Raw genomic sequence first — 25,663 nt, forward strand, 5'->3', positions numbered from 1 at the left:
GGGCTGTGAAAACCAAACACTGACACCTAGAGCAGCTGAACACCCAGAAGCTGAGCAGCGGCAGCTTTAAATTACACGGGAGGAAGAAGGAGAGGAGCTGCGCCGGGTTCAAACCCACGACCACTTCCTCCTCCTCCTCTTCCTCCTCCTCCTCCTCCTCTTGCTGCTGCTGCAGAACCCTGCAGATTTTAGCTAGTTTATGCCTCTATAACTACTTCCTTCTCTTCTATCTTGCTTTGGCATCAAGCTACAAACAGAAAACTAACCTTGAACTAGAACATTTCTAAAGGAGGGCCAGGTGGCGGCCACCAATCAGAGCAGAGCAATCAACCGCAGCTCCTCCTGTGACATTTGACGCCACTGAGAGGGAAAGAAAAAAACAGCTGAAAGTTTCCCTCAAACAGAAAGCATTTTTGTCCAAACCGTAGCTCCTATCATTGATCCGACTTCACTTTGAGCATCCTGAGTTCTTCCTGAACGTCTACATATGTGTTTTGTGAAGAAAAATGAAGAAATTGTTTTTTTAGAGCGATCAGAAGAAACTGATACCTCTGCTTTTCTTCAGAAATTTTCCCTCCTTTTTAACATGGCAGTCTATGAGGCTGTGGGTGGTGTTGGTGGATAATCTGTGCGTCCTACGCCCAAACTATAACTCTGACAGCTTTACCAGAGGATTGTGAGTGAGAAGACAAATTTTCCTACGTTTCGATGTATAAATTATTTCTCAAGAGTGGCATTTGCGGCCTCGAGCGCAGTTTCCAAATGTATTTTTTGACAAATTTTTCTCTCCCTCTACACTCTAGCTAAGATGTCATCCACTCTAGCCTCTCCATAGGGTAACGTTGGGGAAATTTTTTGGCGTGTTTTTACGAAAACGTTTGCTGAAACCCTTAGAAAAGTCACAGCATTTTAAGGGGAGATAGAAGGTCAACAATAGATGCCACAAAGAAAAGCGTTTTCATCTGAAAGCTGTGACCTGAAGATTAATTTTAGATGCAGCACTATGTATCAAGATGTTGTAGTCATAAACCTTGAATAAAGAATGACTTAAGTAATCAATTAATCAAACCTAATTAAGGGTGTCTGAGTGTTTATGCATGCCTTTCTGAAGTACATTTTCCAAGCATTTTTTGGGTTGATACCATTTGTTCAATATATACAGTCATGGAAAAATGTATTAGACCAGCCTTGTTTTCTTCAATTTCTTCTTCATTTTAATGCCTGGTAATGATAACAATAAAAATAGCTGATAAGAGTTTAATTTAAGAGCTGTTTTTGTTGCTACTATTATATTTGTTATATTTGTATTTTTTTTTTTATTCGAGAATGGATAAAATGGCTCAAACGCCCTCCAGAATATTACACCAATACACCAAGAACTTTGGAACAACATCCATGAAAAATCCATGGTGTGATTTGGTTTCCAAAACATTTTTCATTTTGTAGATTTGTGTATTTTTCTGCAGTTGTTTGGCGATCACTTGTGTTGTGTTTGTGGTTGTTTCATGAGGCTGTGATTATTTAAATTACATTTAAAATGCCCTGCTTAGCCTGCTGCCCCCGCGACCCGGCCCCGGATAAGCAGAGGAAAATGGATGGATGGATGGATGTGAAACTTTTGGAACATCCCTGAAGTTCTCAATAAAGAACTTCCCCAATATGTCATGGTTTCATCCAATAAAAGCTGAAATAACTTCTTAAAAACAGAACATTTATTGATGAGTAATTGAGGATAAAAGCAGAAGATTCAAACCAGTTTCAGGACTGGAAACGCTCCTTGTTCTCTGCTGTTATCTGACTGTTCTGTATCTGTTCCTGTTAATTTCAGCTCTGGCCACAGCCGAAGACTTCCAGATCCGCCCTCATGCGCTCTACGTCCACTCCTACAAGGCGCCGGCCTTCTGCGACGACTGCGGGGAGATGCTGTGGGGGCTCGTCAGACAGGGCCTCAAGTGTGAAGGTGAGAAAGTCAGAAAGAGGCATCGAGGTGCTGCAGGGTGCTGGGTTAACTCAGGTCATGTTGTGATGACTGGGTGCCGCTGTGGTTCACACCTACAGTCAACTGAAGTGAAAGCAACTTTAACTGAAGCGTCAAATATGAAATCACAGATGTGAAGTTGAGGTTTATGTAAGTCAGGGGTTTCAAACTCAAATTACCTGGGGACACAAAAGACAAAATTACTAAAAAAAAGACACAAAATGACAGAAAAATGATTAAATTACTTTAAAAAGACACAAAATGAAAAAAAGACACAAAATGACCCAAAAAAAGACACAAAATGACCAAAAAAAGACACAAAATTACTAAAAAAGACACAAAATGACCCAAAAAAAGACAAAAATGACTAAAAAAGACAAAAAAATACAATAAAAAGACACAAAATTACCCAAAAAAGACACAAAATTATTAAAAAAAGACACAAAATTACCCAAAAAAGGCAAAAAATTACCAAAAAAAGACAAGATTACTAAAAAAGACACAAAATGACCCAAAAAAGACACAAAATTACTAAAAAGAAACAAAATTATTTTAAAAAAGACACAAAATTACAAAAAAAAAGACACAGAATTACCAAAAAGAGTAAGTAAAGGGACCTTCCACACACAACACGGTAAAGTGCCATTCATATAAAACTCACATTAAACTTTCATATCAAGGTGGGGGCCACAAAATATCGTCACGAGGGCCAGAATTGGCCCGCGGGCCGCCAGTTTGACACCCATGGTGTACAGTATCTCCCCTGTTGATTGCACACTGTCGTGGCTCTGGAATAATGACTTTATCAGCATTTAGATCTGTCTTGTTTTTGTGTTTGTGAATGTGTTCTTTCACAATAAAAGCTTGCCAGAGAGCATTTTGCTAAAAAAGCAACTAAACAAAATATAACAGCTGAATAAAACACACGTACATTTATTCTCTCCAGGTCACAGAAATGACAAAAGATTTAATCAAAGCACTGAGATCAGATTTGAAATTGGGATTTTTCTTAAACCAAAGAGGTCTGAAGTGAACCTAATGGTGCCTTTGGAGAACCGTTAGCTCCCTCGTTAATAATCAGCAGTGATGTCATTCTGTGATTAGCCGGTTAACAAGCTGACGTTCTGTAAACACAAAGTGAATGAGAGGAAACCTCCGGGAGGACGGAGTGACATCACCTGAGAAACAGAAACAGTGAAATATAAAAGCAGAAACAGGTGTGAGGGGATCGGAGACAGATCTCCAGGATATCTGGGCGTTTCAGCTTCCTGTCAGTAAAACTTTACCAGAGGAAGCGGCATGCTCCGCCAGAGTTTCTGTGGTGATGTCACAGAAATCAGACTTTAATGATTATAACAGAGACGAAGATATGTGTGTTTTTTCTTTTTGTTTTTTCTTTTTCTTCTTCTCTTTCTTTTCCTTAATTGAATAAGCAAACAATTAAAAATTAATATCTTATTTATTTATTCTTTTGGCATTGCCTCTTGTAAAAAATGCATAAATGTGGCAGGATGAATTGAATATGTGATGAAGCTGTTAATATTTGGAATTTCATAACCTGCAATAAAGTAATAAAAAAATAAAATAAAAACAGAGACGAAGATGATGATGATGATGATGATGATGAAGGAGCTGAAAATGGTTCTGTTCTGACCTGCGTCGCTCTGACAGATTCAGCATTAATTGTTTTGCAGGTTGAGCAAATTTTAGGCGCTTTTCATTCTTCATGTGTTAATAGTTTTGGCTGTTTTCATGCATTTGGCATGAATTTTGGCCAGATTGTGTATTTATATTTGCTCTTGTTATTTCCAGCTCAGCTCCTGCTGTAAGGCTAAAACACACTGAGGACAAACAATAGTTAATCTTCAGGTTGAGCCATTGAAACACATTCAAAATGACATTTTTTATCTCACCTACATTAAAGCATAATTCATGCATTTTAATAATTTTGGGTGTCAATCTGTGCTTTGGCCTTGCAATTGATCATTTTTACTACTTTCCACCAGATTGCATCATTTTGACCATATTCAGCATATAGAGAAAAAAAACGTGGAGCATGAACTGCTTCAAATAAATCAACACATGGGTCATCTTGAATCACTTTAAAGATGAATCCATCTATAAAGAAACATCGCAAACTCATGACAAAAAAAAAAAAAGATTTACTATATAATAATAGCAACAAAAACAGCTCTTAAATTAAACTCTTATCAGCTATTTTTATTGTTATCATTATATTTGTCCAAACAAATGTACCTTTAGTTGTACCAGGTATTAAAACGATATATATATATATATATATATATATATATATGTATATAATTTTTTTATTATTATTATTATAAGCCAAACTTCTTTCTTTAATTACCTGAAACCTGGAGTTTGAATCCAGAAAAAATACTCTCAATAAAGTCCTGTTTCCAAACCTTATCTAACTAAAGTTATTTTAAGGTTTTTAAAATAGATAAATATGAATTAAGTTCAATTAAATATAAATATAGATAATATAAAATACGAAAGAGCTGATTACTCACCAAAATGTGCTCAGTCAGTGTTTTTTACACGTTATATTACTGGATTATTTTTGGCAAAATAACTCAAACACTGAATGCTCAAACTTTTTTTGCTTCTTGACACAAAAGGAAAACTTAGGCCCAGCATGTATAATTTTTTTTACACTTCTTAACGGCAGATGATGAACCTGGACCCCCTAGTTGGCTTTTTTTTCATGTCACTCTAAATATATAACAGGGAATAAAGTATCACAGTGTCAGTGACAGAAACCTGGCATATAAAGGGTTAGAATATTCAAAATTCAATTAGTATTTCATATAAAAAATTAAGGCAGGTGTAGGTGAAAATGAATCAGTATAATGAAAGGAGAATATCATAATTTATAATATTTTTTATAGCTTTAGGAGCAGTACAAGTGTGAGTATTTGAAGTCTTCATGGACTCTTTGACTTCCTGCGACGGTTTCTCACATCTTTAACTAAACTGATCTCGCCGTCAGAAACCTCAGAGAGAATCCCTTTAATTACTTTGTTTTTAATGATTTTGTGTCTATTTAAATAATTTTATGGGTTTTTTTAAACAATTTTGTGTCTTTTTTGGTAATTCTGTGTCTTCTTTTGGTCATTTTGTGTCTTTTTTGTAATTTTGTGTCTTTTTTGGCAATTATGTGTATTTTTTGGTCATTTTGTGTCTTTTTGTAATTTTGTGTCCTTTTTTGGTAATTTTGTGTCTTTTTTTAGTAATTTTGTGTCTTTTTTTAGTAATTTTGTGTCTTCTTTTGGTCATTTTGTGTCTTTTTGGTAATTTTGTGTCTTTTTGTGTATTTTTTGGCAATTCTGTGTATTTTTTGGTCATTTTGTGTCTTTTTTTTAAAGTAATTTTGTGTCTTCTTTTGGGCATTTTGTGTCTGTTTTGTAATTTTGTGTCTTTTTGTGTCTTTTTTGGCAATTCTGTGTATTTTTTGGTCATTTTGTGTCTTTTTTTTGTCATTTTGTGTCTTTTTTAAGTAATTTAGTTTTTTGTCTGTCATCTTGTGTCTTTTGTTTTAGTAATTTTGTGTCTTTTTTTGGTCATTTTGATACAGCTATTTTTTTTTATAGCTTTAAGAGCAGTACAAGTGTGAGTATTTTGAAGTCTTCATGGACTCTGTGACTTCCTGCGACTGTTTCTCACATCTTTAACTAAACTGATCTCGCCGTCAGTAGTGAGGAGAGAAGAGACGCTTCAAGTTGATGTCGGCGCAGAAAAATAACACGGCTTCCGCTTATGTAACTCGTTTGGAGGTTGAAACGGTTTAAAACTCTTGGAGCTGACAGAAGAATCTGTTAGTGTGAAGCTTCTATTTTGGTAAACACTCTCACTAACCAACGTCTAAACTCTTTAAATCATCTACCTGCGTTAAAAGAAGACATGTTGCTGTCCTCCTGCAGCAGATTGAAGGTCCTGGGTTCACATCTTTCTCCTGCTCCCATCTGTGTGCATCTGATGCACCAGTGAATCATTTTATCTCACATTTTTGTGCACATAAAAGGTTATTCAGACACTTTAATCAACAGCTTCTGAAGGAAACAGTTCGATAAAGACTCGACTGAGTGTCCAGAGCAAAGAGGAGTTGGATCGATGTGAAAGGTCAAAGTTCAAGCTACAAGTTCAAAACTATTTAAATATTTACAGTGTCTTTGAGATGCATTGCTACACTTCTATCATGGTCGACAGGTCACTCTGGTACAAATCCTCCCCGCTTTATTGTCTATTTGACTCTAAATCAGGGGTCTCAAACTCGCGGCCCGGGGGCCAATTGTGGCCCTCGTGACGATATTTTGTGGCCCCCACCTTGATATGAAAGTTTAATGTGAGTTTTATATGAATGGCACTTTACCGTGTTGTGTGTGGAAGGTCCCTTTAATTACTGTTTTTTGGTAATTCTGTGTCTTTTTTTTTTGTAATTTTGTGTCCTTTTAAAATAATTTTATTTCTTTTTAGTAATTTTGTGTCTTTTGTGGGTCATTTTGTGTCTTTTTTGGGTAATTTTGTGTCTTTTTTAAATAATTGTGTGTCTTTTTTGGGTCATTTTGTGTCTTTTTTGGTAATTTTGTGTCTTTTTTGGGTAATTTTGTGTCTTTTGTGGGTCATTTTGTGTCTTTGTTTTAATATTTTTTTTGTTTCTTTTTTGGTCATTTTGTGTCTTCTTTAAATAATTTTTGTGTCTTTTTTGGTAATTCTGTGTATTTTTTTTAAGTAATTTAGTGTTTTTTTAGTCATTTTGTGTCTTTTAAAAAAATAATAATTTTGTGTCTTTTTAAATCATTTTGTGTTTTTTTTTTAATTAATTAGAAGACATTTGATAATAAAGACATGAAATATTTCATTCTGTGTGTAATAGATCTATATAATGTGTTATTTCCACTTTATGAATTGAATTACTGACACAAAAAATACACTTTTCTATGATATTCTATTTATTTATTGAGATGCACCTGTAACAGTGTGAACTAGAAAAATCTCTAATATTAATAAATATCTTCAGTAGCAGTAAACCTGTTTTCTCCTCTGCAGGTTGTGGTCTGAACTACCACAAACGATGTGCGTTCAAGATCCCCAACAACTGCAGCGGCGTCCGCAAGAGACGTCTGTCCAACGTGTCGCTGCCGGGCAGCGTCCTGTCCGTCGCTCGCCCCCCGTCCACCGAGTTCACCCCGCTGCCACAGGAGGAGGTGGGCTCATTAAACACTTTTTATCATGTTTTTTTACATAATTTTATCAGTTTTACAGTTTATACAGAATTTGTTTGTGTGGAGGAGTGTGTAATTCTTCCTGCAGGGCAATAAAAACATTTAAAATGTTATTTTAAAAAATTAAAATACTCAAACAATGCCTTTTTTAGCATGTAATGTTGATTAATATTTATATATATTTTTTTTTATTATAAGCTAACTTTTTTCTTCATTTGCCTGAGACCTGAGTTTGAATCTGGACTTAAGTAAAAATAGTAATAACATGATTTAAAAAATATTTTTATTATTATTTATTATATTATATTTATTATTTGAAGGTTTATAAATATTAATTAAGTTACATTAAATTAGTCGTGGAAAAACTTATTAGACCATTGTTTTCTTCAATTTCTTGTTCATTTTATTGTCTGGTACAACTAAAGGTACATTTGTTTGGACAAATATAATGATAACAACAAAAATAGCTGATAAGAGTTTAATTTAAGAGCTGATATCTAGACATTTCACATGGTTTTCTTGTTAATTATTTTGGTTATTATCAAGAAAACCATGGAAAAATAATAACTTTAGTTGTACCAGGCATTAAAATGAACAAGAAATTGAAGAAAAAGAAATCCACACACACATATATATATATATATATATATATATATTTAATTTAACTTAATATTTATAAACCTTAAATACCTTTAGTTATTTAAGGTTTGGAAACAGGACTTTATTTAATAATCATATAATAATAATAATAATAATAATAATAATAATATTTTTAAAAAAAGATTATTATTATTATTATTATAAAAACATATTTTAATTATTATTATTATTATTATTATTATTATTATTATTATCATTAAAAACATTTTGTTATTATTATTATTATTGTTATTATTATTATTATTATTATTATAAGCCAAACTTCTCTCTTTAATTACCTGAAACCTGAGTTTGAATCTAGACAAAATACTCTAAGTAAAGTCCAGTTTCCAAACCTTAACTAACTAAAGATATTTTAAGGTTTTTATAAATATTAATTAAATTAAATTAAATATAAATATAGAAAATATAAAGTACAAAAGAACTGATTAGACACCAAAATGTGCTCAGTCAATGTTTCTTATATGTTATATTATTGAATTATTATTGGCAAAGTAACTCAAACACTGCATGCTCAATTTTCTTTTGCTTCTTAATACAAAAGGAAAACTTAGGCCCAGCATATATTTTTCTTTTTACACTTGTTAACAGCAGATGATGTACCTGGACCCCCCAGTGACAGTTATTTCATGTCACTCTAAATATATAGCAGGGAATTAAGTATCACAATGTCAGTTTTTCCCAGTATCATACAGCACTAGCAGGCAGAATACGCAGTATATAATTAAATGTAGTGAGTTTTACTTGAGTAAATGTAGTGAGTTTGGTTGTGTTGGATGGAGGCCGTCTGTGTTTTCCTGTCGTCTGAGTTTCCTGCTGCTCCAGTTTCCTCCTGCAGCCCAAACATGCAGGTCCACTCCACTGGAAACTCTCAATTTGCCCGTAGGTGTGATCCTGTGTGTGTGTGTGTGTGTGTGTGTGTGTGTGTGTGTGTGTCAGAATGTCCCCGGCCTCTCTCGCCCTGTTGCATGCTGGGATTAACAGGCTCAGGAGTGGCCGAAGTTCACACACAGTGAAGTGAAAGTCAGTTTAGAGATTGACAAATAGTGAATGATGAAAAGACACACACACACACACACACACACACACACTTTTTCCACGCTAGCAGATCTACATTGTGCAACCAACCAATGAGCCATTTCCAGTAGTTAAACACACACACATTCTTGTACTTCTATCTTTGTGAGGACCCTGATTGGAACAGTGAATTCCCTTGCAAGGTTATAAAAGTTTTGGATTTTTATTATTTATTATTTTTTAACTTATTTTATTATTTATTTATTTATTTTTCATTAGTTTTAGTTTTAATTTTGTTGTGATTTTTTTTTGTTTTCAAATCCAGTTAGTTTTAATGAGTTTTTAGAGTGAGTTTGCTAGTTTTAGTTTAGTTTTTATTAGTTGTAGTTTCTTGTAATGGGGTATTTGTTGGGTGGGAGATTAAAAGAGGTCACAGTAAATTTTGCCTTTATTTCCTTTGTCTGATCCATCTTTGTTTTATAACCACACAATACAGTTTCAGTTAATTATCATTATCATGTAACCTTTAACCCTTAAAACAAAGTCTGAAATCTAAGAAAAAAAAGCCTTTAAAGAAGTGAGGACCGGCCGAAATGTCCTCACTTTGCAAAAATGTCCTCACTCTGTTGGTTAAAAACGTGTTCTAGTCCTCACTATGTAGGAAGTACAAGAACACACACACACACACACACACACACACACACACACTTCCAGATGGCTGGAGGCAAACCACTGGATTTTCCATCCTGTTCAAACCAGCAAACAAAGTGAGTCACAGTCACAGCTTCACGCTAACTGTGACAAACACACATTATCAGCTCCATCACACTGTTACACACACACACACACACACACACACACACAACCATCTGAACACACAGACCCACACTTTGTTTTGTTTTTGTTAACCTTCCTGTCGTCCTCGGGTCAAATCTGACCCGTTTTTTAATGTTTTCACATCACAAATAAGTGTTTTTTTCATCTTATTTGCTTCAAAATAAACTGGGTGTTTTTCTCACTTTGCTCTTCACAAGAAAATAGTTAATGAGCTCTAGTTTCATTGAACTTGTGGATGTTTTTTATTTAAGTCTACAGCATGTGTTTGTTTCTCTTCCTGGCTCAGAAATGACTCTGTGGTGTAATGGGACACAGTTACAGGTGATTAAACCTGATTTCATCACAGCTTTTACCTGATGGGAGACCAGAGCTACCAGACAACACACACACACACACACACACACACACACACACACACACACACACACACACACACACACACACACACACATCATTCCTGCTTATTTACTCAAAAACAAGAGGCAGAATCTTGTGGAAATGAAGTCTATTGACCACAAATTTTAAAGATAAGAGTAAAACTTGAGGTAATGAGGAATGAAGAAGGTGGTTTTTACAGATATGTAATATTTTAAGCTTTATAAACAGTAAAAAAAAATAAGATAATTAAAGTTGCATTGTCATGGGAGGAAAAAACAAGCGTAAATCAACAATTTATAGTAACTGCTGGTAATTCTCTGAACCACAACCTGCAACCTGTCGGCAGCTTTGAAGGCATTTCTTTGTTTTCTTTTTTAAAAATTGTCAAAATTGCACAATTTTTCATAGCCAGCAACTGTAAAAAAAAAACCCAGAAATTATTGTTATTTTTAAATTATTTTTGCATTTCTGACAGTCCTCTCAAAGTTTACAAAACACCTAAAACCAAACTTTTTGATAAAAGTAATACATGTTTTTAAATGTTTTTATATCAGAAATAAGCCATTTCTTTGTTTTTCTTTTTTAAAAATCGCCAAAATTACACAATATTTCATAGCCAGCAACTATAAAAACAGAATTTTTGGGGAGTTTTTGAATTATTTCTGCATTTCTGACATTCCACTCAAAGTTTCCCGAACACCTGAAAACCAAACTTTTTAATAAAAAATAATAAATGCATTAATTTTACTTGCACGTCTGGTGCTGAAGTGAAAAAATATACAGAACAAACTACAAAAACATGCAGGATAAGTTCTTTATAATAATAATAATACTGATGAGTGTCCTTGTCCAGTTAAAGAGCAAAAGTCTGGATCTTTTGTTTGAGTTTTATGTTTCTTGCAGAAAGAAAAAAAGAAAGAAAGAATGAAAGAAAGAAAGCGTGTTTGTTTAAATAAAGGCAGCATGTCGTCATGTTCAGCAGCAGTTTATAAGGTCAAAGTCGTTTCTTTGTCCCGTCTGATTTCGTTTGTGTGAACAGAAACAACGTGTTGTTCTGAGGCTCACAGGTTCAGACTCTGATCCATGTTCCCTCTCTGTTATAAAAACGTGTTATCCTCTTTCTATATGTGACTCAGATGCCACGAGGTTTGCAGGAACGTGATGAATGAGATGTGAGAAGGTGGATTAAGTGTTGTGAACTAATTCAGGCCCATTGTGTCACATGCTTCCTGCTCGGAGCGGGACGGCCGTCTTTAAGCTGCACGTTGCACAAGGACGGCCATTGTTCTGTTCTGGTGGAGAGAACAGATTTCATCTGCTCCGATGAGGAACCGTTCTCTGAATGTGATGTCTCAGCTCAACCTCCTCAGCCCTGGTGGTTCCCCACATTTCCCTTTCAAAATAAGAGGGAATCTGCAGCTCCTGAAAAGTCTTTAAAACCACTGAATTCACTTTTCTAAAGAAATAATTTCATGTTCAAAATATTAATCATGTTGTACATGGAGGAGAGAAGCTGCTAAAATCATAAATTAATAAATACATTTTATAAAGGGATTAATATGCACTCAAAGTTGAGGCTGTGACAATTTTTTGAATAACAGAGCCGTCATTTTATTTTATTTTATTTTATTTTATTTTATTTTAATTAATTTATTCATTTATTTAATTGAGACATGCATTAAGAATATAATATGTATATTATATAATATTTGGGAAAAATTAATAAGGAGAAATGTAATAGGAAAATAATGCATAAATGAAATGAACTAAAAATAAAATTTAAAAGACGCACATTTAAAAAATAATAAATGCATAAAAAAATAATAAATACATTTTAAAAAAATAAATAAATAATAAATGCATTTAAAAAATAAAAAATACATTTAAAATAAAAACAATTAATAAATACATTTAAAAAGAAAAATAAATAATAAAAAACAAATTTCTATTTAGTATCTTAATATTAAAAGGTTAAAATTATTTAAAAAAATGTTTGTCATGAGTTGATGACTAAATATGAATTGGTTGATCTATATTTTTAGCGTTATTACTCAACAAATATTGATCTGTGTTGTCCTCAGAAACCCAGAACAGTATCGATCGATTTACAACTGTAATTAGTGATCAGCTCGACCAGGTTATCCATTCAGGTTTCTGCTTCTGTTGTTTGTTTGTTTGTTTGTCAGCAGGATCACAGAAAAACTATTGTCATGATTTTCATGAAACTTTGCTGAAAGATGAAGCATGAGTCAAAGATGAACTCCTGAAATTTGGGAGCAGCTCAGAATCACAGAGTGGAAACACTAATAAACTGAGATAGGACATGTGGTCTTAGTGGAGGCTTGTATTTTCCTCCATTGAGTCTTACAGGGCTATGTTGTCCATTTTTTAATCCTTTTCATGTGTTTTTGTGTCTTTTTTAGTCATTTTGTGTCTTTTTTTGGTCATTTTGTGTCTTTTTTTGCCTTTTGTGTCTTCTGTGGGTTTTTTTGGTCATTCTTTCTTCTCATTTTGTTTCTTTATTTTGGTCATTTTGTGTCTTTTTTTAGTCATTTTGTGTCTTTTTTTGTCATTTTTAGTCATTTCGTGTCTTCTCCCGGGTTTTTTGGTCATTCTTTCTTCTCATTTTGTGTCTTTTTTGGTCATTTTCTGTCTTTTTTTAGTCATTTTGGTCATTTTGTGTCTTTTTTTGGCATTTTGTGTCTTTTTTTAGTCATTTCGTGTCTTTTTTTGTCATTCTGTGTCTTCTGTGGGTTTTTTGGTCATTTTGTATCATTTTTTTGGTCATTTTGTGTCTTTTTTAGTCCTTTAGTCCAACATAAAATGTGATTTTGAATCTTTTTTTTTACTTTCAAAAGACTATCATGCTCAATAAAGAATTTTAAATGTTGCAAATGTGACCAAAGGTGTCAAATCTAACATATAAGAGGGTTCCATCCAGTTCTATCATTTGATACTAAATCTATTTGAGCTTGTCTCCAGTTTTACTTGGTATATCATCATCAAACTGAAACTGGCCTCATGGAGTTTACAGCCAGAACTTTAGAGGTAAATTTACAGTAGGGCTCCACGCTGCTTTGTTTTCTAGTCTGATGGAGGCAACAAGTCTGGATTATTTGGAGCTTTTAGACACTCCAGAGGGTTAGTTAATCTTCTGATCACTAATCAAACTTATCCCCATCTCTTTCTCTTTCTCTTTCTCCTCCTCTCCTCCGGGGGGAGCAGCGCCCCCTGCTGCTGGGTGCCGGGAAGCGTAACTCCCTGCTGAGCGGGCGTCCCATCTGGATGGAGAAGATGGTCCTGGGGCGGGTCAAAGTCCCTCACACCTTCTCCGTCCACACCTACACCCGACCCACCATCTGCCAGTTCTGCAAGCGGCTGCTGAAGGGCCTCTTCCGCCAGGGCATGCAGTGCAAAGGTCCACAAACAATCATCTTTCTTCTCTGAATTATACAGTTCAAACCAGCAGAAAACCATGTGCATGGAAACGGAAGGATGTTTGATTAAAAATGTTTTTAATTCAATGTATTTTTTCTACTTCAGATTGTAAATTTAACTGCCATAAGAGATGTGCGGCCAAAATCCCTCGAGACTGTCTCGGAGAGGTCGACTTTAATGGAGGTGAGTTCACTTCAGTACAGTCTTGAGGTACTTTTACTTTAATTGAGTGTTTCCATTTAAATTCACCACATTTTAGATGAAAAATATTGAACTTTTTACTCAACTACATTTATCTGACAGCTTTTGTTGCTTTTCAGGTCGAGATTTAACATAAAAAACATGATAAATCTAAAAATAATTACACTTTTCTTTTAATTCATAACTCATAACAGTATATTAACTAGTTAAACACAAAACAGTACAGAGAAAACACGTGCAAAAACATTAAAAACAGTTAGAGTGACAGGCAGAGTTATTGGTTATTATAGTTTTAAACTGGCCCAGAGTTATAATTGTGTTGAGTTTGAGTGAATGTTGTAAGATAAAGAGTTTTATTTAATTCTTTAAGTAATTTTTGGGCCATTTTAAGACTTTATTTGTAGTCTAGAGAGACAGAGTGAGAGGAGGAGACATGCAGGAAAAGGCTCCGAGCCGGATTCAAACCCAGAGCCTGCAGCTCGGAGGACAAAGCCTCCGTGGCGTCTCTAATTGTCCTTACTGTTGGAGTGACGTCTCTCATATATAAACTGTCCTGAGTCCACCAAGGTCGGCTCCTAAACTAAAGTCTCAGGTTAAACTACGTGACTGTGAGGTGGGACGTGCTGTGGAGGGAGAACCCAGTGATGAGAACGTTCTCCTCTTTCTGTCCCTGTAGAACCGGCCAGTCCCAGTCTGGACTCGGAGGCCACCATGGAGGTGGACAACAGCGACGCCAACAGTGACGGAGGACACAGCATGGACGAGACGGACGACAAGCTCTTCTTCATCGAGGGGCCCGGCGCCGACGGGGACAAGGACGACGAGACCATCAGGGCCATCAGGTACAGAACCTCTACTCTCCTTGTCTCTTTGTCTCCTCTCCTTGTCTCGTTTCCTTGTCTCCTCTCCTTGTCTCCTTGTCTCATTTCCTTGTCTCGTCTCCTTGTCTCCTCTCCTCTCCTTGTCTCGCCTCGTCTCGTCTCCTTGTCTCGCCTCGTCTCGTCTCCTTGTCTCGTCTCGTCTCCTTGTCTCGCCTCGTCTCATCTCCTTGTCTCATTTTGTCTCCTCTCGTTTCCTTGTCTCCTCTCCTCTCTGTTCCTATCTCCTTGTCTCGTCTTGTCTCATCTCCTCTTGTCTTGTCTCCTCTCCTCTCCTCTCCTCTCCTCTCCTCTCGTCTCCTTGTCTCGTCTCCTTGTCTTGTCTCCTCTTGTCTCGTCTCCTTGTCTCATCTCCTCCCGTCTCCTTGTCTTGTCCCCTTGTCTCGCCTCCTTGTCTCCTCTCATCTCGTCTCCTCTCATCTCCTCTCGTCTCCTTGTCTCGTCTCCTTGTCTTGTCTCCTCTTGTCTCGTCTCCTTGTCTCATCTCCTCCCGTCTCCTTGTCTTGTCTCCTTGTCTCGCCTCCTTGTCTCCTCTCATCTCGTCTCCTCTCGTCTCCTTGTCTCCTCTCCTTGTCTCCTCTCCTTGTCTCGTTTCGCCTCCTCTCGTCTCCTCTCGTCTCGTCTCGTCTCGTCTCCGTTCCTATCTCCTTGTCTCCTCTCCTCTCGTCTCCTCTCCTCCATCATATTAATCCATGCCTCCAGTATTTCCACATAGTAAAAGTGTGTGTCTGTGTGTGTGTGTGTGTGTGTGTGTCTGTGTGTGTGTGTGTGTGTGTGTGTGTTTCAGCCCGTCGACCAGCAGCAACATCCCTCTGATGCGAGTGGTTCAGTCCATCAGGAACAACAAGAGGAAAAGCTCCACGGTGGTCAAAGAGGGCTGGATGGTCCACTACACCAGCCACGACAACCTGGTAGGAGCATCACCACGTCACCATGGTTACCAGGGAACAGCTTCATTCACCATGGTTACCAGGGAGGAGTCACCACAACACAGCTGATAGGAGGCACTTTAGAGATGTGGTTGAAATGAGGAGGTGGAGTTCAAGGCACATAAATGAATGAACCTGGTCTCACAGGAATCCGTGGAATAGCCACGGAATCACTCAAATTTCCATAAAACTGACACGGATTTTGCTACAATGCAAGTTAATGACAGTCATATCCCGTGGCTATTCCATGGATATTTGTTCCTATTGGTTTGTTCCAGGTCACGTGACTTTTAAGGTCCCGGCGGTCAGAACAAAAAACATGGCGGACAGTTCTCTCATTTTTAGTGAAAAAAAATCAATATTTTGACTTAGTTTCTGCATAAAAATGGATTTTGATCCCATTTCTAGCGAGAAATATATGTTTTATTTTCTAAATCTTCACTCAGTGAATGTACATAATCACTTTGTATGTTGGAATAGCCACGGGATATGACTGTCATTAACTTGCATTGTAGCGAAATCCGTGTCAGTTTCACGGAAATTTGAGTGATTCCGTGGCTATTCCACGGATTTTGAGTTAAGCAAATCCGTGGCTATTTCACGGATTCTTGTGAGACCATGTTGGATCAGAATGAATACAAGTAAAAGAACATTGAGGCAGTTTCATACAGTCATGGCTCAGATATTTTGGTTACATTGAAAGTTGCTTTACATAGTAAAGTTGTCACCATGCATAATAAATGGTCATTTTATATGGTCAACACATTCCTAACTATCATGTTTACGCTGAGCTTATGAATAAATGCTGAGCAGGAACATAGAAACACAGAATAACAAGCGTTGATGCCTAAATTCTGAAAACGTGATGGCACTGAATTTCCCCTCAGGGATGAATAAAATAATTTTGATTTTGATTTTGATTTTAATTTAAACTGTGGCCCCAAGATAAGTATTTGAGTTAATGTACTTAGTTACTTTTTACCTCTAATTTTGCCTCAATAATGGCAAGTTTAAAGTTTTTATTGACCTGCCTGACTTGTATCATGCATCACTGACTTCAAAATAAGAGCTCTGTCAAAATCCTGCAGCTTGAATCCACCTTTTATTTGTATGTATATTTTTTTTCCCCCCAACACTAATTAACTAACTCTTTATTTATTTTCAGACATAATAACACATACATATAATTACTGGGACTCAAAAACATATGCCCCAAACCATGTAAAACAACACAAATAGTAAATTAAATCACTAACAAAAGAAGGAGACTTAAATACACAATAACATTTTTTTTTAAAAACGATACAAATACTACATAAGTAAATAAAAATAAATAATAAAATGATAAATAATAGAAATAAGAATACAGATGGGGGAGAATAAATACAAAACCAACCATACACTGCATATAAATGCATAAACACATGAATTAGAAAGTGGTCAGTCAACACCAGACAAACATTTTTTGTATGTATATTAAAATGCTTTGTAATCTATAAAGTTTTTCCCCTGATGTCCTTCTATTTATTTTCTCTCCCCAGAGGAAGAGACATTACTGGAGGCTGGACAGCAAGACTCTGACTCTGTTTCAGAATGAAAGTGGAGCCAAGTATTACAAGGTAGGAGACCCAGTGGGCTCAGATCTGGTTTCAGCCGCTCGGCCAAACAAAGCAGCGCCGTGAAGGAGAGAGCGGAGGGAGTCGGGTTCAAACTGGACAGCAACATCCGTCACGTCACCTCTCATTATTACCACATCGTTCACTCTGATTAGAGAGTCTGAACCTTCAAAAAGGAACATTTAGTAAGGAAAACTCTGAGAAACGCATGAAAATTTGTACATGAATTAACATTTCAGCCATGTTTTGCATTTCTAGCACAACATATATGAAAGGATTGAGCATGGAGAGCATTTTAAAATCACCTGAGATTATTTTTGATTCATGTTCTTTTAGGATTCGTTCTGCAGCATTAAAATAAAACGTTTTATTTTGTTCGTAGGAGGGAAAATTGGTTTTATATTAGAAAAAAATGTCACCACAAGATCTATTTAGTAGGTTTAGTAGAACTTTTGTACTATAAAACACAGTTATAATGCCATAAATCATAAGGAAATAAATTAAAAAAAACATGAGGTTAAAAGTTAACCCCTCCCCAACCAAAAACGTTTTTGAACTTCCAAGAAAGACATTTTTCCTCAAAATGTGAAATGTTTTGAAATGTTTCCATTAGAAAAAGTAACATAAACAAAGCTTACAACGTTGATATGTTACTCTACATACATTCTGCCAAAAATGGAGCAGGAGAGGCTGTTTACACAGAGCAGAGAGGAGAGGACAGGAGAGGCTGTTTACACAGAGCAGAGAGGAGAGGACAGCAGAGGCTGTTTACACAGAGCAGAGAGGAGAGGACAGGAGAGGCTGTTTACACAGAGCAGAGAGGAGAGGACAGGAGAGGCTGGGGAAAAAATCCATTATTGTTGACACTTGTGGGCACCTCGATAAGGGTTGTTTTTATACATGAGATTCCATTTTATTCCTTTTTTTTTTTTTTTTTTAAATAATGAAGCAAAGAAATTCAAGTTTTGTGCAATAAAAACACAGTGGCAACACCTTTTGAATTTCCTAGAAGGAAAGATTCTTTCCTGGAAATATGAAATGATGACATGTGACTTCAGGTCAGCTGCAGCAGCTTTCATCCCCTCGTCCTTTCATCTGGTGTCAGCCGGCGACCTGCTGACCTTTACCACAAAGAGCTGCAGAAGCCATCCTTTGAAGAGCGAGAGAGGCAGCGTGGAGAGGGCGAGAGGCCGGGCGGGAGGCGAGGAGGCAGATAAGGGCGGGTTCCTGCTGGTTCCTGGTGGTTTCTGGGACCTCTGGTTGCCTCCCTGCCGGGTCTCTGGCTCGCCGCCACGCTGCCTCGTGCCCAGAGCGGCCGAGGCACGTCCTGCCTTTAATCAGACATGAAGAGATGCTGATCGGAGGTTGTGGTTTTGGAGAGAAGAAGAGGAGGAGGAGGAAGAGGAGGAGGAGGAGGAGGAGGAGATTTTGGCAAAGCACGAAACGTTCAGATGACACTGAGGGGCATGAAGACACCGCTGGGCCGATCACTCTCCTTTATGTGTTTGATCTGGCAGCGTTTAGGCTCTTTTGGAAGGGCGGAGGGTTTTTTATTCTTCCAGAAAAGGAAGGAAGGGAAGTTTAAAACACTGAAAGTCAAAGAGAGTCTCACAGTTCAGCAGAGAGGAGAGGTGTTCGGATGAAGCTGAAACCTTTTTTAAGACTTTGGAGATGCTTCTTATTGTCTAAAAAGACATTTAAAATGGTTATAATGAGAAAAATGTGCCATGTTTGTTAATGAAATACGACATATTTCAATCTCACATGGTCCCAGATGTGATCCCTGAGGCACACCACGAGTCGTCAGGACTACACAGGAGACAATTGGATGTAAAAACAACAACTATTAATACATTTTCAATTATTATGAAGCCCTTCCTGTTTGAGCTTTAAGAGGAATTGACCAAGAAAAAGAAGGTTTTTATGATTAATTCCATGCCACGGAGTCTAAATGTTCTGTGTTTTTGTTCTGACAGGAGATCCCGCTGTCGGAGATCCTGCAGGTGGAGCCGGCGCAGGACTTCGGCAGCCAGCCGCCGGCCAGCAACCCTCACTGCTTCGAGGTGATCACAGCCAGCATGGTGTACTACGTCGGGGAGGACAGCGGCGGCCTCCACCACAACCCCGTCCTGGCGGCGTCCGGCGTGGGGCGGGACGTGGGCGGCAGCTGGGAGAAGGCCATCCGGCAGGCCATGATGCCCGTCACGCCCAAGGCCAGCGTCGGCACCGGGCCGGGCCAGGGGAAGGACCACAGTGAGTCACCGACAGAAAATACACTTTAAACCAAGGGTCTCAAACTAAAAAATACACAAAATTATTAGAAAAAGACACAAAATTACAAAAAGAAGACTAAAGTATTAAAAAAAGACACAAAATTACAAAAAAATACACAAAATTACAAAAAAATACACAAAATTACTAAAAACGACACAAATTTATTAGAAAAAGACACAAAATTACTAAAAAAGACACAAAATTATTAGAAAAAGACACAAAATTATTAGAAAAAGACACAAAATTACAAAAAAATGCACAAAATTACATTACATAACATTTCCACTTCTTGCGGTAACAACAACACGGCAGATAATAATAATAATAATAATAATAATAATAAGCTCCGGTAGCAGCTGCCTTTCTTTTTGGTAACGTCGTCATAGAAACAAGTGAAACAAAGCTCCAGCTGGAGCAATAAAGGGACCTTCCACACACAACACGGTAAAGAGACATTCATATAAAACTCACATTAAACTTTCATATCAAGGTGGGGACCACAAAATATCATCACGAGGGCCGCAATTGGCCGGCGAGCCGCGAATTTGAGACCCATGGTGTACACCCTTCTACATCTTTTGACCTGCTATTTCCCCCTAAAAATCCCTGATAATCTCTAAAAATGGGGGCGAAATGTGAAGGTTTGTTAATGAAATACGACATATTTCAAATCTCACATGGTCCCAGATGTGATCCCTGAGGCACACCACGAGTCTTCGGGACGACACAGGAGACAAAAAGGGTGTAAAAAAAACATATTAATACATTTTCAATTATTAGAAAGCCCTTCCTGTTTGAGCCTTAAGAGGAATTGAACCTTTGAACCTGTTAATTTTTATTTTTTCTGCTTGTCTGCGTCCTCCGACTCAGTAATGGAGTCACTTCTTTTAGACCAGATTAGACTGATATGTTTTTAGGTTTTTAATGGATTTTGTGTCTGAAGAGCTTCCAAATATTGTTTTCAGGAAACGACTGTTACACAACCCCACCACACACACACACACACACACACACACACACGCTGACATTTTAACGTGATTGAAGGGATTTCAGAGGATTTTCCGCTCTGATTCATCTCAGGTTAAAGTGTCTTTTGTCTGAGTTTTAAGTTTCATCCCAAAATGAGATCTGCAGCACTAAATACCTAAATGGACCATTAACTATCAGAGAAAACCTTCATTGTTATAAAACACTCATTTTTTCCCGCCTGTGTTCTCCACCTGTTGAGTAATTAATGTGCAGCTTTGCTTTCTCTCCCAGAATAGATGTTTGGTTTTGCAATAAAATTGCAGCAACACACATCAATAAGTTAATGGACAGATGATGTAACAAGGCTTTGTTTATGACAAACAGTCCAACAGTTTATTACTGTAATAATACATAAATAAAAGACATGTGAGAGTGAAAACACAGCAGGTGAATATTAAACCACATTATCAAACACACTGAGGCTCTAATGCAGCAGGAAGTCGTGTCAATAAAGTTATATAAAGTCAGAGTAGAGATCTAACAGCAGCAGTCACGCAAACACTGATGCTGCGTTCACTGTCAGCACGTTTATATGAACGTCAGCTCGAAGCTGTTTCTGTGTGATGAAATCCAACATGTTAAATATGTAAATATGGCACTTTGAATCTGAGAAATGATCCAATATCATTTAGAAACTGATAGAAAATGTTTTTTGTTTTACTTAAACAGTTTTTATTTAAAGCATATTTTTAATTTTATAATTTAATATTTTTCTAGGACACTGTGAAGTGATTTAAAGTGACCAACCAATTTCAACAAATGACCCTTAAACACAAGTGACTGTGGATAGAAGAAAAACTTTTTCTAACTTTTTAGACGTCATTCAGGAAAATGTATCTGTTTTTTTTATCCTCTGAACTCCAACAAGCTGTTTCAGGTAGTTTTTTGCTCTTTTTTCCATTTTATTCTCTGTGTCCTTGTGTTTCACTGGAACATATAAATCTCTATAAATCTATAAGTCCTGCAGCTCTGTGGAATCAGCACAATCATGGCTAGAAGTGGGAACAACTCAAACATGTCTTTGTGCAGAAAAACAGTTAGAATGAAAGAAATCAGAAAAAATAAGTTGAATTTCTCTGCTAATTATTATTTTTAAAAAATTTGATTAAAATGGAATTTATATATAAATAAACACTTTTCCCCACAACAGTCATGGTTGTTGTAGGAAAAAAACACCAAATTGTCAAAAAAGATACAAAAAAACACGTAAAATGACTAAAAATGACACACAAAAAACGATATAAAATGACAAAAACAAGATGTAAAATAACCAAGAAAGTTTGCTCCACATATTGAAGTATTTTCATGTTTCCAGCCCCTCCTGTCCTCTCCTCTCTGCTCTGTGTAAATATTTGTCACGTGACCGTTGGTCTCAGCAGAATCAATCATGTCTTCAGTGTCTCTGAGGAGAATTTAATGTTTTTAACAGGATCTGGTTTATTTTAAATGACACATGGAGAATAAAGAGATTCTGACACAAATATCAACATTTTAAGACAAGACAAGTTTTGGTCACTTTTTATAACGGAAACTTAACAGATGATCCGTTCAAGGGCTGCGAAAATAGTCTAACTCTGACAATAATGCCTGTTTTTACAGTTTTTTGCTACGATAAGCCGTTTGTTTTTTTACACGTTTTAAATGACGCATATAGAGTAAAGAGATTTAACACAAATATCACTATTTTAATCTAAGATTTAGTTATTTTTCCTCATAGAAGCATTTATCACACATGATTCATTCAAAGACCATCGGAAAGTAAAAAAAATGACAAAAAATTCTGCTTTTACACTTTCTCACTATGATTAATTATTGAATTTTGGCGATTATTTATTTATTCAAACATGCCTTTAAACCGTGTGGTGTGCTGCGGGGTTCAGAGGGTTAAATATTCATCGTGTGACTTCACGTCTGGACTTTACACATTTTACATTTGTGTCGATAAAGTTACATAAACTGTGTGGATGTTGACCTGAACATGAGCAGACGGAGGTTCTGATCGATCCCCGGCCATCGATCAGAGATCAATAGAGTTCATCAGCGTCGAGGCGGGTTTCCTCTGGACAGAACGCGCCCTCGGCTCTTCAGCGTGCGGCTGAGTGGACGCGGCGGCGTGCAGCGCTCTGTACGGGAAACACGCCGTTAATGTCTGTTGAATGTGGAGGATGATGATGAGGAGGAGGAGGAGGAGGAGGAGGAGGAGGAGGAGGAGGAGGAGGAGGAGGAGGAGGAGGAGGAGGAGGAGGAGGAGGAGGAGGAGGAGGAGGAGGAGGAGGTGGTTATCACAGCCGGACACTTCCTCGTCTTCTTTCATCATGTGGTGAACAAACACTTCGTCTCTCTGTGGAACAGGCGAGGAAACGTAGGAAATGAGATTTTAATGATTTGAAGGTTAGAAAAATAAAAGCTCACACGTCTCTGCTGCAGGTGATGGAGTTTACACGTGTGTGTGTTTTACAGGCTCTACAGTTTATTACTCTCTTTTATTCTGAGTTTTTTTTTATTGGTTTTTATTACTTGCACTACATATTATTTCTTTATTGGTCAGCTTTTGGTCTTAATTATTATTTAATTTTTTTTTTTTTATTGTCCTTTACTTATTGTCTTTATTGGCCAGCTTTTAATTATTTATTAGAATATATATTAATACAAAATTATTAGAAAAAGACTAAATTATTAGAAAAAAAAGACACAAAATGTCCAAAAAAAGACACAAAATTACCAGAAAAGACACAAAATTACAAAAAAAATACTCAAAACTACTAAAAAAGACACAAAATTACCACAAAAAAACCCCACAAAATTACCAGAAAAGACACAGAATTACAAACAAAACATAAAATTATAAAAAAAGGACACAAAATTACAAAAAATACACAAAATTACTAAAAAAAGACACAACATTTCAGCTTTTAATTATTTATTTGGTTTAATGTATTTTATTCCTATTTTTTTTTCTAATTTTTATTGATTTTAACATGCTTATCATTTTATTATTATTGCTCAGATTTTACTTTTTATTATTGTATTGTATTGTTTATATGGTTCAATTTATTTTATTACTATTCTTTTTTGGTTTTAATATGCTAATCTTTTGTTTTTCATCGCTCAAACTTTACTTTTTATTATTATTTGATTTATTTAATTAATTAATAATTTTTTATTGGTTTTAACTACTTTTTATTGCTGAAATGTTGCTTTTAATTATTATTTGATTTAATTTGTTTAATTCCAAGTTTGATTTTTAGATTTTACCAATTTCATACTTTTTATTTTATTTTATTTTAACTGTTAAATTGATTGTAACTCACAAATCTTATTATTCAATGGTCAACTGTTGCTCTTAAATATTATTTAATTAAATTAAAAAAATATTTTTAATGGTTTTAATTCACATATCTTATTTTTATTGGTCAAATGTTGCTTTAAATTATTATTTTATTTAATTTATTTAATTCAAAAAATGTTTGAACTAACATCTTATTATGTTACTAGTCAAATGTTGCTTTTAATTATTACTTAATTAATGTTTTTCTTACTTTTTATCTGTTATTTCACATGTCTTATTTTTGTTATCAGTCAACAGTTGGTCTTAATTATTATTCAATTTAATTAAATTATTTTCAATAGTTTTAATTCACACATTGTATTATTTCTTACTGGTCGGTTGCTTATAGTAATTACTTTAATTTATTTCTTGTACATTAATGTGTTTTTTTGTTTCTGTCTCCTCAGAAGAACTTTCTATCAGCATATCAGTGTCCAACTCCCAGATACAAGAAAATGTGGTGAGTCCTTTGTGTTTCTACAATTATTTATTGCCACTAAATTATAATCAGGACACACAAATGTAAAACATGTTTATTAACTCGTTTTTAATAGTTTCATCTTGTGACTAATATGATCTCTTTGTTGTTCAGGATATCAGTTCAGTGTATCAGATCTTTGCTGACGAGGTTCTCGGCTCCGGACAGTTTGGGATCGTCTACGGAGGTAAAAAACAAACTGTCCTGACACTTTAAGAGTTTAAAACTAATGAAAATAATGAGCTAAAGCTTGATATGATCACATCATCTTCCTACATCTGCCAAAGAAGCTTTTTTTAAATACATAAAAAAATGCATTTTTTCTGAAAAATGTGTGAAAATCTAAAAGCTAAACATTGCTGCATGTGTGTCTGTTTTTATTCCTGCTGATTCCACATTTCTCCCTCTAAAGTTCACTGAATTACAGTTAAATAAGAATATATGAGTCATTAGAGCTGAATCATTATTTCTGCAGGTAAACACAGGAAGACGGGCCGAGACGTGGCCATTAAAATCATCGACAAGATGAGATTTCCCACCAAACAGGAGAGTCAGCTGAGGAACGAGGTGGCCATCCTGCAGGTCTGGAGCAGTAAACACAAACAATAACATAATAACACACAGTCTCAAACTATAACACTCTTTTTAAGTGTCTTTTTTTCCTTATTTTTCTTTCTTTAATTATTATTTTATTTAATTTATCAGGTCCTATGTCAGGGAATGATCTTTTCTGTTAGAAATAAACATGAACTCCATAAACATTAAGACAAAACTGTCTTAATGTTTAGTCTGTTCTGGTAAATTTTGTTTCTGGTTTGTTATGTTTATTTGTTCTTTTTTTGTTTGTTTTTCTGATAAAAATGTTGATGTAGGTATGTGTGTATAGTATATGTTTATATGCTTGTTTATATATATATAAGCATGTATATTTTTTATTATTATCTTACTATCTTACTATCTTATTTTTTATTACAATTTTACTTTTATTATTATTATCATTATTATTATTATTATTATTATTATTTTGTTATTTTTTCCCATTTTTGTAGATTTTTTTTTTTGTTTATTTTTTCTCACTTTAACCTAAAAACACTAAATAAAAAGTATGAACAAAAAAAAATCCTAAAAGCCAATAAAAGCTTTAATTATAAAATAAATAAAGTGTTCCAAAAGCAAATTTAAATAAAACCTGAATAGAAAAAACACACAAATGAGCTCTTAGACTTCTTAATTTATGACTTTTAGAAGCTTAAAATCTGCTTCAGATTTAATAACTCACATTCATCTTTTTATAATCATCATAATAATAACAATAATAATAATAATAATAATAGTCTTTTTCAGTCCATTTTCTCTCCCTTCTTGATTTATTAACT

General features: G+C 35.5%; 1 protein-coding gene across 1 annotated transcript in view; it reads left to right on the forward strand.

Moving 5' to 3' along the window:
• LOC131991617 (serine/threonine-protein kinase D3-like) overlaps positions 1–25,663 on the forward strand; it is a 54,165-nt gene that overhangs the window by 21,343 nt on the left and 7,159 nt on the right. Inside the window, exons 4-14 of the mRNA XM_059357082.1 lie at positions 1,829–1,960; positions 7,049–7,206; positions 13,342–13,534; positions 13,660–13,737; positions 14,432–14,597; positions 15,421–15,544; positions 17,104–17,181; positions 19,155–19,431; positions 24,217–24,269; positions 24,402–24,474; positions 24,763–24,869. Coding sequence (XP_059213065.1) covers positions 1,829–1,960; positions 7,049–7,206; positions 13,342–13,534; positions 13,660–13,737; positions 14,432–14,597; positions 15,421–15,544; positions 17,104–17,181; positions 19,155–19,431; positions 24,217–24,269; positions 24,402–24,474; positions 24,763–24,869 — 1,439 coding nt within the window. The remainder of the gene's footprint in view (positions 1–1,828; positions 1,961–7,048; positions 7,207–13,341; positions 13,535–13,659; positions 13,738–14,431; positions 14,598–15,420; positions 15,545–17,103; positions 17,182–19,154; positions 19,432–24,216; positions 24,270–24,401; positions 24,475–24,762; positions 24,870–25,663) is intronic.

Source organism: Centropristis striata, chromosome 18 (genome assembly GCF_030273125.1).
Source record: "Centropristis striata isolate RG_2023a ecotype Rhode Island chromosome 18, C.striata_1.0, whole genome shotgun sequence".
Lineage (NCBI taxonomy): Eukaryota > Metazoa > Chordata > Actinopteri > Perciformes > Serranidae > Centropristis > Centropristis striata.